Genomic DNA, 12,348 nt, shown 5'->3' with positions numbered 1-12,348 from the left:
CCCAGTAGTAAAACATAAGCCCAATACTGATATGAAAATGGCACATTTCCTTTTTGTTCGTCTTTTAAATTTTTTTAGCCTTTTTTCTCCCCAATTTCGTGGTATCCAATTGTTAGTAGCTACTATCTTGTCTCATCGCTACAACTCCCGTACGGGCTCGGGAGAGACGAAGGTTGAAAGTCATGGGTCCTCCGATACACAACCCAACCAAGCCGCACTGCTTCTTAACACAGCGTGCATCCAACCCGGAAGCCAGCCGCACCAATGTGTCGGAGGAAACACCGTGCACCTGGCAACCTTGGTTAGCGCGCACTGTGCCCGGCCCGCCACAGGAGTCGCTGATGCGCGATGAGACAAGGATATCCCTACCGGCCAAACCCTCCCTAACCCGGACGACGCTAGGCCAATTGTGCGTCGCCCCGCGGACCTCCCGGTCGCGGCCGGTTACAACAGAGCCTGGGCGCGAACCCAGAATCTCTGGTGGCACAGCTAGCGCTGCAGCACAGCACCATTAACCACTGCACCACCCGGGAGGCTGAAAATGGCACATTTCTGCTGTACTACACCGGCTCCAATACCTGTCGGATGTGGAAGGGCTTGTAAAACTTTACAGACTACAAAGGGAAGCACAGCCGCGAGCTGCCCTATGACATGAGCTTCGAGGCAAGTAACACTGAAGCATGCATGAGAGCATCAGCTGTTCCGGGAAGACTATGTAATCACGCTCTCCGTAGCCGATGTGAGTAAGACCTTTACACAGGTCAACATTCAAAAGGCCGCAGGGCCAAACAGATTACGAGGACGTGTACTCCGAGCATGCGCTGACCAACTGGCAAGTGTCTTCACTGACATTTTCAACCTGTCCCTGACTGAGTGTGTAATACCAACATGTTTCAAGCAGACCACCATAGTCCCTGTGCTCAAGAACACTTAAGGTAACCTGCCTAAATGACTACTGACCCGTAGCACTCACGTCTGTAGCCATGAAGTGCTTTGAAAGGCTGGTCATGGCTCACATCAACACCATTATCGCAGAAACCCTAGACCCACTTTAATTTCCATACCGCCCCAACAGATCCACAGATGATGCAATCTCTATTGCACTCAACACAGCCCTTTATAACCTGGGCAAAAGGAACACCTATGTGAGAATGCTATTCATTGACTACAGCTCAGCGTTCAACACCATAGTGCCCTCAAAGCTCATCACTAAGCTAAGGACCCTGGGACTAAACACCTCCCTCTGCAACTGGATCCTGGACTTCCGGATGGTCCGCCCCCAGGTGGTAAGGGTAGGTAACAACACATCCACCACGCTGATCCTCAACACGGGGGCCCCTCAGGGGTGCGTGCTCAGTCCCTTCCTGTATGCCCTGTTCACTCATGACTGCATGACCAGGCACAACTCCAACACCATCATCAAGCTTGCCGATGACACAACAGTGGTAGGCCTGATCACCAACAACGAGACAGACTATAGGGATGAGATCAGAGACCTGGCCATGTGGTGCCAGGACAACAACCTCTCCCTCAACGTGATCAAGACAAAGGAGATTATTGTGGACTACAGGAAAAGGAGGACCGAGCACGCCCCCATTCTCATCGACGAGGCTGCAGTGGAGCAGGTTGAGAGCTTCAAGTTCCTTGGTGTCCACATCACCAACAAACTATCATGGTCCAAACACACTAATGCAGTCGTGAAGAGGGCATGACAAAGCCTATTCCCGCTCAAAAAAGATTTGGCATGGGTCCTCAGATCCTAAAAAGGTTCTACAGCTGCACCTTCGAGAGCATCCTGACCGGTTGCATCACTGCCTGGTATGGCAACTGCTCGGCCTTCAACCGCAAGGCACTACAGAGGGTAGCGCATACGGCCCAGTACATCACTGGGGCCAAGCTTCCTGCCATCCAGGACCTCTATACCAGGCAGTGTCAGAGGAAGGCCCTAAAAATTGTCAAAGACTCCAGCTACCCTAGTCATAGACTGTTCTCTCTGCTACCGCACGGCAAGCAGTACCGGAGCGCCAAGTCTAGGTCCAAACTGCTTCCTAACAGCTTCTACCCCCAAGCCATAAGACTCCTGAACAGCTAATTAAAGGGCTACCCAGATCCTTCTTTTATACTGCTGCTACTCTCTGTTTATTATCTATGCATAGTCACTTTAACTCTACCTACATGTATATATTACCTCAATTACCTCGACTAACTGGTGCCCCCGCACATTGACTCTGTACTGGTACCCCCTGTATATAGCCTCGCTATTGTTATTTTACTGCTGATGTTGAATTATTTGTTACTTTTATTTTCTATTTTTTAATTAACTTTTTTTCTTAAAAACTTCTTAAAGCATTGTAGGTTAAACTCTTGTAAGTAAGCATTCCACTGTAAGGGCTACACCTGTTGTATTCGGCGCATGTGACAAATCAAATTAGATTTTTTATAATAAATGTTTCTCTGGGGCTTCGTTAGGTGTCACCAGATGTGGCAGAAGCCATTCTACAGAACCTGCACTGAGATAGTACAGGTAAAAGCATCCTCGTCTGAATGAGTCCTTTCCCTCCTATACCTAGCTGAGCTTCTGTCATGTTTATGTATCTCTCCGTCTCTCTATTTTCCAGGAAGGAGGTATGTGAGCAGCTGAATGGAGAAGAGGGTGGGGGGCTTATGCTGCAGCTGGCCAGTAAGGCAGAGTTTTTATGGGATGTGGATCTCTTGGCTCTGTCCAGTCAGAGAGAGCAAAGGATACAACACAGAAGAGAGGAGTTAGTATAGAAATGAGAACAGGAGGGTAATACACACACAGGCACTTATTCCTAATGTGAGATTTTGTACTTATATATACAGTATATATATACTCCTCTTTCGTGTTTGTGTGTATGCGCAGCTGATGGAGCATAGATAGAGGGGCAGGACATTGCTCTCTGGAGATCCTGATGGAGAGAGAACTGCTGTGCGGCACACTGAAATAGAAGCACACACACACACCTCTGCTCACAGTGTCTTTCATAGCTAGCATTCTAGGGGGTTTCTCCAGTATCTGTTTCCTTGAATGGCTTTAATCTATCGTCTCCATGCAACGGCAGTATTTTATTAAGGTCTTCAGCAATGAGCAGCATGAGTTTACATTACATTTCTTTCAACAGCATGTCAAAATAAAATGGTAAGAGAGGTTATTGGAAAGCTAAAAACAGAACACTAAACTCAGAATTCTTCCTTTTTAATAATGATCATAATGCAAAGAACTGCAGTTGAAATGTAGGCCTAACACACACACACACACATTATATAACAAAAGGACATGATTATTAACAGTTAAAATGGATATTATTGAAAACAACATCTGGAAGGTTAAAAATGAAAAAAGATGGATAATTTGAATAACAATTGTGCTAGATCTAGTAGCTACTGAGGATGAGGGGGGAATAATGTGGAGGGATATGATTGATCAGATATAATTTAGTTGCTTCAACTGTAAAATGTGATAAAATACACTTGTGCATTTCATTGTACAGTACCCCATATTACCTGGTGCTGATCAAACTCAATGTATCACAGACAGACAGACAGACAGACAGACAGACAGACAGACAGACGCAGATTGCTCAGGCAGTAGGTTTAGGGGGTGATGAAGCAGTAGTGATTATCCTTGTATCCTGGTTGTACAGTTTAGAGGGAAACAAGCAGCTCTATAAAGTATTCCATGCCAATCATAGGATAATACATACAGTATAGCCTTTCTCAGATCCTTTTCTCGTGCATTCATACAGCAAGAATCTGTCAGTGCAGAAACACAGATAAACACAGTCATAATATGAACAGGATTATAAATAAACAGTGTTTTAACATGGGATGGAATTCAACTGGCGCAACAGGATACATCAGTTATTTCCTTAACAAGTCCACCATAGCAGCAGCCTTCAGTGCAAAGCCCCAATGACAATCCCATCTCACCCTCCATCTCCCATCAACACGGGAACACCCTCTGTTCCTCAGTAAAAGGTGAAATGATGAACAGGAGATGCTGATGAGGTAAGGGGTGCCTAAGAAGTTTGATTTGTGATGAGTGGAAATGGACAGACATGAACATTTGAGTCATTTAGCAAACACTCCTATCCAGAGCAATTTACAGGTGCAATTAGGGTTAAGAGCCTTGCTCAGGGGCACATTGACATATTTTTCACCTAGTCGGCTTGAGAATTCTAACTCGCGACCTGGTTTGAACCATATATAATTTTAGAGCAAAATTCTGTCCAGTGGAAGATACAAATGCATAATAACTTGGTAACAATCAGAAGTGTTCTTATCCAACCCCTACTCTGTCCCTTCCCTACCCCAGAGTCGAGGCAAGAGGGTTGGGTTTTGTCTCCCATATCAGTGCAGACAGACACTCCAGTCTCCTTAGTGTCTTCTCAGGGTTTTTGGATCAAGTAGTACCTGGTCTTCTTCTATATTCACTCCCTCCATTGAGCTCTCTGATTTGACCTTCCTCTGAGCTCCATGTTCTCTTATTCACCTCCCTCTAACATTTGGAAAGTTCATATTCCAGAAGACCCACAATAATCCCAAACATTTTCAAGGCATCCTTTAGGACCCCTCTTCTCCCACCCTAACCACTACCACCCCAAAGTAGTATAGTACATTCCTGAATGGCTAGCATTCCTGTAGCCGCCCCCCCCCCCCCCAGTCTTTGTCACCCGCATCGGCTTGCATTCAATGAGTTCCTTCATCTTTCCCGTATCCTTGGCTCCTGATAGGCTAGCGTCCCTTCAGGAAGCCGTCCAGCATGCGATCACCCTTCTCTGATAGCCAGTATCCGGCCATGGCGGCCACGCCCCCGATGAAAATGGCGGTGAAGACCATGTCACCCTTGGCGGCAAGCGTTGCTAGGGCACAGATGACCACGCCAAAGAACATCTGCTGCAGGACAAGTACCTCATCATCAGTCATGTCATCAAACAGGCCCTTCTCTGGACCACCTGATGAGGAGAGAGAGAGAGATGCTGTGTATATAGGAGTGTGCCAAGTAGAGAGAACTATCAAGGGTGCTCGCGTGTCCTACTGTAAGGCTGGTTCTCCACACAGATGCTGTCCCTTCGGATGAAGCCGTCAGCACATTCACAGCGGAAGGAGCCCTCTTCATTGAAACAAGCCTCATTCAGCCCTGGACACGCTATCACCCTCTCACTACACTCATCCACATCTAGGAGGGAGAGAGAAAACATGGACAGAGTGACACCCATACCAAGACAGATGTACACTACAAGTAAGTAGTCAGGCTGCTGTAACAGAAGGTTCATCTGATTGGCCAAACCATCTATAGACGAGTAAAAGAGAACCACACAGACAAATTAAAACACAGCCGCGTTCCCTCACCAAGACATTTGGCTCCTCTGAGCTTGTATCCCCTAGCACATTTCTTACAGCGGGCAGGACCACTGCCCATACAGCCCACACATGCCTGGTCACAGCCTGGCACAGAGGAAAGAGAACAGAGGTCTGGGTCAGAACACAGGTTTACCAACAACACAAACCATCATTACTCTGTTACTAGCAGATAGTAGAGGGAGAGCCTACAGTACTCTGTTACTAACAGATAGTAGAGGGAGAGCCTACAGTACCTCTGCACTCGTATGATCCATCTGTGTTGTGGCAATATGTGTTGGAGAGACATCGAGCCAGCTCTGTGCCACACTCATCAGTGTCTGAAAACAACATTCACAAGTTAAACACTGATTTTCAAGGTGAAAAAAAAAGAAGGGGAGTCACAGATGAAGTCAATCAAAATCAATCTGGTTTAATACAAGTTGCAACAGGGAGACACCTCCAGCACAGAAAGAGACCATGTCTAACCTGTCTTCTCTACGCAGACCCTTATATTCTAATCTATTCTCACAGAACCAATATTCTGAAAACACCTTCTAACAGGCTTGAATCACAGTGTCACAGAATCACAGTGTCACAGAATCCAACAACAATCAGTGTCCTCGGTCCTTTTACCTCCAGATATGAGAACAATCCATAACATTTAGTATCAAGTCTAATGACCATCAACCTGTACACAAATGGGTGTCACAAAGCATTGTGTTAATAATTACTCATAACTGAAACTGAATTTCTCCATTACAAACACAGATGCAAAGTAAGAAAACTAACAGAAGACACATGCTCTCTCAAATACACACACAAAAGCCAAATACTCACCAACACACTTGTTGTCATGGAGGATCCACCCAGGTTTGCAGTCCACACATTTGTAGTCTTCTGGCCCTGAGCATTTTTTACAGGAGTGGTAGCATGCTAGACATCACACACAGAGAAGAAGTGATTAGTCTGTGAGACTTCTACATGAGATTGGTTGAGAATAAGCCAGGCTGTCTGGTTCATGATCAGACAGGGAAAACTGTTTCTGATTGGGTACCTGCACAGGCTGGTGTGCTGTGATTGGAGCTCTTCTCTCTGTAGTAGCCATCTGCACAGCTCTGACACAGCTGACCAAAGTACCCCGGATCACACACACACTCTCCATCTCCCAGACGGGTACCCTCTCCCTCACAGCGACCCAGACCACCACACACACCTCCAGGACCGGACAGACACTCTGCAGCACAACAACACACAGGGTTAATCATGTGACAACAGAGAGAGAACTATAGAAAGAACTATCGTGTGTGTGTGTGTTCAATACCTTTGCAGTCTGGGCCAAAGCGTCCTGGGGGACAGCAGAGTCGGAGCTCCTCTATACACAGCCACTCAAATAGATCTGGAGCCTCCTGCTGCCTACACACACAGAGACAATCACAAGGTCAGTGATGAGAGGGGAAGGACACACACACATAACAATATAATACACAGGTGTGTAAATACAACAGTAAAACAAAAGTGATTATACATATACCACATTTACATGATCACACACATACCGGTGGAACCACCATGTCTCCACTTGGTCCTCTAACTGCTCCAGCAGTTTGTTACAGTCAAAGTCAGATTTCTCACATGCTGCCTCCACTATCTCCAGCAGCCTGGTCTCACTGAGAACCAGGAGGAGAGGAGACATGAGTAATGTGGAACACTTCACTAGAGAACAGAGCACAGAGAAAACAAATACACCCTCCTATTCTCCATTATGCACTCTAGGAGGATCTTCGAAACACGCTCGCTCACTCTCACAGACACACAGTGTGGCCTAGTTTTGAGAGGCTGTCATATTGTGTAAGGACATATGTGGTGTAGAGCCCTAGTCTTGTCAGTACTGTACTGTACTGGTTCAGCATCGCCTTGGCTCAGTCATGAGGAGTCCAATTCAGGTCAGAGGCATCAGGTAACAAGCCTTCATAGCAACACAATAAAGGTGCATTGGCCATTCAACAACATGCTAAGGCTTGTCAGGGATTAGCAGGCCTCGTGGGCTTTCCTCTACATAAACACAGATGTTAGACTGCAGGTCTTATTAAAGACTGCAGATCCTATGACTGTATATTTGTGGAGATTCTAGTGACACGCCTAGTGGAGCCATAAGTACCTGCGAGCATATTTAGCCATCTTCTCCTCCTCCCAAGCAGTGTTCCCACCCCCAAAGTTTTTATTGGATGTTTTCTCCAGGCCCTGAAAAGACGTGTTTTAATGAAAGACCACCAGATGAAGACAGAAACAGAACAGCAAGGAGAGTAAAATGGCAGCTACTGACCGAAACATAAGCAATAAGCAAAAGAGATACCAATAGATACACAAATGACAATATGACCGACAAACTAATCAACAGACTGAGGGAATGAGAGAGACAGAGATACAGACTCCTACCTTGATGAAGCTGTCAGTTAGTTTGCGGCAGGTCTGACATGGTGCAGTCTGTACTTGTACCACAGACAGCACAGAGAAGAGTACCAGGCCAGGGAGCAGGGGCCACGACCACCACATGGCTTGGACTACCTACCACTCAGCCACTGAGAACAGACACAGGGGATTCAGACAGAGGAGGATCATAGACCGCTGTAGCTATTATTGATGATGACAATTCTCTCGGGAGATAGTACAGTCTGCATTTGAATGCGAGATATTCTAGGTCAGGTGAACAGAAGGACTTGAGTTCCTGTATGTTATCACAGTTACACCATAAGTTGTTAATCATAAAACATATACCGCCACCCTTCTGCTTCCAGGAGAGATGTTTGTTCCTGTCGGCGCAATGTACTGAGAACACAACTGGCTTTACAGAGTCAGACAGTGTATCTCGAGAGAGTCATGTTTCTGTGAAGCAGAGTATGTTACAATCCCTGGTGTCTCTCTGAAAAGCAACTTGTCTTGAGTTCATACATTTTATTATTCAGAGATTGGACATTAGCGAGTAAAATACTTGTGAGCAATGGGTGGCGTGCACGCTTCCTAAGTTGGACCACAAGACCGCCTTAAGTACCTCTTCTCCACCGGCGTTGTTTTGGGTCAGCCTGCGCTGGGGAGAGCAAACAAAATACCTGCTACAGGGAAGTCGTAACCCTGGTCATAACGCTGGAAGTTCTGGTGAGTTACCGCCACTCTAATATACAACAGTTCTTCCTGGCTGTATGTAATGACAATTCCTGAGCAAATAACGTAAAATAAATGGTATATGAACAAACAAAATACTGCAGTTGAATAAGAGTTTGTTGAGATATTGCCATCTCCGTCGGCACCATCATACTGTATGGGAGCATTCACGCAAAACTGAAAGCCAACCCCCACATTTAACCAGGGCAAGAAGACTGGGAATATAGAAGAATACAAACAGTGTGGTTATTCCCTCCGCAAAGCAATCAAGCAGGCTAAACGTCAGTATAGGGACAAAGTTGAGTCCCAGTTCAACGGCTCAGACACGAGACATATGTGGCAGGGTCTGCAGACAATCACGGATTATAAAAGGAAAACCAGCCACTTCACAGACACCAACATCCTGCTTCGGGACAGGCTGAACACCTTCTTCGCTTGCTTTGAGGATAATACAGTGCCTCCGGCGCGGCCCGCTATCAAGGATTGTGGGCTCTCCTTCTCCCTGGCCGACGTGTGTAGGACATTTAAGCAGGTTAACCCTCGCAAGGCTTCCGGCCCAGAAGGCATCCCTAGCCGCGTCCTCACAGCATGCACAGACCAGCTGGCTGGTGTGTTCACAGATATATTCAATCACTCCCTATCCCTGTCGGTTGTCCCCACATGCTTCAAAATGGCCACCATTGCATTCTTAGGGACAAGGACTAAGGTAAATGAACTAAATTACTATTGCCCCGTAGCACTCACCTCTGTCATCACGAAGTGCTTTGAGAGACTACTCAAGGATCATATCACCTCCACCTTACCTGCCACCCTAGACCCTCTTCAATTTGCTTACCGCCTCAATAGAGCCACAAAAAATGCAATCGCCACCACACTGCACACTGCCCTGTCCCACCTGGACAAGAGGCATACCTATGTAAGAATGCTGTTCATTGACTACAGCTCAGCATTCAACACCATAATACCCTCCAGGCTCATCATCAAGCTTGAGACCCTGGGTCTGAACCCCATCCTGTGTAACTGGGTCCTGGACTTCCTGACGGGTCGTCCCCAGGTAGTGAAGGTAGGAAACAACATCTCCTCTTCGCTGATCCTCAACACTGGGGTCCCACGAGTGTGCGTGCTAAGCCTCATTAAAAATCCTACAATGTGATTTTCTGGATTTTTTTTCTCATTTTGTCTGTTGAAGTGTACCTATGATGGAAATTACAGGCCTCTTTCATCTTTTTAAGTGGGAGAACTTGCACAATTGGTGGCTGACTAAATACTTTTTTGCCCCACTGTATATACTGTATTTTATTTTAGACTATACCACTGACTGTTAAACAGCCATTTACAGCACATGAGAGACTGCTGCCTATAGACATAGATTAGGAATCACTGTCCACTTTAAGGAGATGAAATACTAGTCACTTTAATAATGTCCCCGTATCTTGCATTACTCATCTCATATGTAAACTGTACTCTATACTATTCTACGGTATCTTAGTCACTTTAATTGTTTGTAAATATTGCATCACCCATCTAATATGTATATACTGTACTCTATACTATGTCACTGTATCTTAGTCCAATGCTGCTATGACATATATGTATATATATTCTAAATCCATTCCTTACTTAGATTTACTTGTTAGATATTACTGCACTGTCGGAGCTAAAAACACAAGCATTTCACTACACCCACAATAACATCTGCTAAACATGTGTATGTGACCAATACATTTGATTTGATTATCATGATGGGCAGCAGGATTAAATGTGTGTGAAAAGATAAGAGGATGAGTTATATCAATGTTTCAGTAAACAACGCAGAGCCACTGAATTCCTGTATCTCTCACATAGTCAATGTTCATTGACAAATCCAACCCTAGTTGGATCCTGTTATGGGTAAGCCTAGTGATGATTAAGCTCCATTGCCTCTGCTGCCTGGCAAAAAAATATAGCTAGTTCAATTCTTAGAAAGCTAGGTATGGAGCTAACTACATTGTTGCCTTGACTGAACTATTTAGGCTGTGGTCTAATGAGGATCATCATCATTCTGAATAGCATCTTCATAATCAGTTAGACTGGCTAGTGTGGTCAGCTAACGTTAGCTAGTTACTGTAAAGTCCCGTTGGCAAATCAGGTAACCCTCCATCAGGTCAGTACAAGTAATGACATGATTATCCATCTTAAACGTCATCAAAACCACCTCTGGTTAAATTGACTAAATTGACTGTGATAACTAGTTAGCTACCCAGCTAACGCACTGCTATGGCAAACTAGCAATCTATCTAGATGGATAGCTAATGTTAGCTAAATTAGCGTTACCCTGCTAACGCTAGCTAGCTCCCAATAAATTATGCTGCGCTGCATCCTACCTTCAGCTTGATAAACTCTCAAGAGCTTGTAGACAACCGATTGGAGCGTCCTCAGCACCTTAATACAATTTCACGGTGTTTCACCGGTTTAGTTCTTCATCCGTGCCATTCATTGACCGGTGCTGATGCAGTGCTTCTTGTTGATTCTTCTTCCCAGACTCTGTTTAGCTGAGGCGCAGCTGGCAGGAAACTGCCCAATCCCACTGGGACTTCAGTCTTCAACCAATCATTACCCGCGAATACAAATAAGGGCGTGTCTTGTTTTAAAGAAGTTGAATGGGTCCTTGCCCTGATAGACTGTCAGACAGGTAAATCATTCAAGATTAGAAAAAATTCAATACTTAAAACATAATAATATCTAAATAGCCAACAAACGCACAGTACAAAAATTACACAGAAAATAAAAGCAAACCACTTTATACCTATTACTGATGATGGATAACCCAGTCACGGCATAGAACTGCACCATAACAGAACGCACTAATGCATAAAATGCTATACAATTAACCAACAAACCACTTAGTAAAAAAAATGACTTTACAAGTTAACCATATAACACTTTGAAACGAAGATAATTGTTGAATACAACAATGTCACCCATTTACAGTTCAGGGATGAATACAAAAACGAATCACATTTTAATTGGTCGCATACAGTGCACATATTCTGCAGATGTTATCACAAGTGCAGCAAAATGCTTATGTTTCAACCTTAAATAGTGCAGTATACCTAACAATACAAAACAATACACCCCCCCAAAGAAATAAAGGAATTAAGAAATTATTTTAATATATATATATATATATATATATATATATATATACAGTACCGGTCAAAAGTTTGGACACACCTACTCATTCAAGGGTTTTTATTTATATTTACTATTTTCTACATTGTAGAATAATAGTGAAGACATCAAAACTATGAAATAACACATATGGAATCATGTAGCAACCAAAAAAGTTTTTAACAAATCCAAATACATTTGAGATTTTAGATTCTTCAAAGTAGCCACTCTTTGCCTTGATGACAGCTTTGCACACTCTTGGCAGTCTCTCAACCAGTTTCATGAGGAATGCTTTTCCAACAGTCTTGAAGGAGTTCCCACATATGCTGAGCACTTGTTGGCTGCTTTTCCTTCACTCTGCGGTCCAACTCATCCCAAACCATCTCAGTTGGGTTGAGGTCAGGTGATTGTGGAGGCCACAATGCAGCACTCCATCACTCTCCTTCTTGGTCAAATAGCCATTACACATTCTGGAGGTGTGTTTGGGGTCATTGTCCTGTTGAAAAAAAATTATAGTCCCATTAAGCCCAAACCAGATGGGATGGAGTATTGCTGCAGAATGCTGTGGTAGCCATGCTGGTTAAGTGTACCTTGAATTCTAAATAAATCACAGACAGTGTCACTAGCAATGCAATCCCACACCATCACACCTCCTCCTCCATGCTTCACGGTGGG

The 12,348-nt window shown here is 44.6% G+C and overlaps 1 protein-coding gene across 1 annotated transcript; it reads right to left on the bottom strand.

The window, feature by feature from the left end:
- Window positions 1-3,201: 3,201 nt before the first annotated feature.
- LOC139367724 (protein disulfide isomerase CRELD1-like) lies at window positions 3,202-11,088 on the bottom strand. Its single transcript, XM_071106034.1, has 11 exons — window positions 10,887-11,088; window positions 7,801-7,943; window positions 7,523-7,605; window positions 6,921-7,031; window positions 6,686-6,777; window positions 6,419-6,598; window positions 6,202-6,297; window positions 5,619-5,702; window positions 5,374-5,469; window positions 5,060-5,200; window positions 3,202-4,976 (listed from the first exon to the last, which is right to left on the bottom strand). Exons 2-11 carry the CDS (start codon window positions 7,915-7,917, stop codon window positions 4,756-4,758), a joined length of 1,221 nt encoding a protein of 406 aa, XP_070962135.1. The 5' UTR covers window positions 7,918-7,943; window positions 10,887-11,088; the 3' UTR covers window positions 3,202-4,755.
- Window positions 11,089-12,348: the final 1,260 nt, after the last annotated feature.

This window comes from Oncorhynchus clarkii, chromosome 16, assembly GCF_045791955.1.
Source record: "Oncorhynchus clarkii lewisi isolate Uvic-CL-2024 chromosome 16, UVic_Ocla_1.0, whole genome shotgun sequence".
Classification (NCBI taxonomy): domain Eukaryota; kingdom Metazoa; phylum Chordata; class Actinopteri; order Salmoniformes; family Salmonidae; genus Oncorhynchus; species Oncorhynchus clarkii.
The sequence above is the reverse complement of the archived record's forward strand: the minus strand, read 5'-3'. Positions and strand labels throughout refer to the sequence as shown.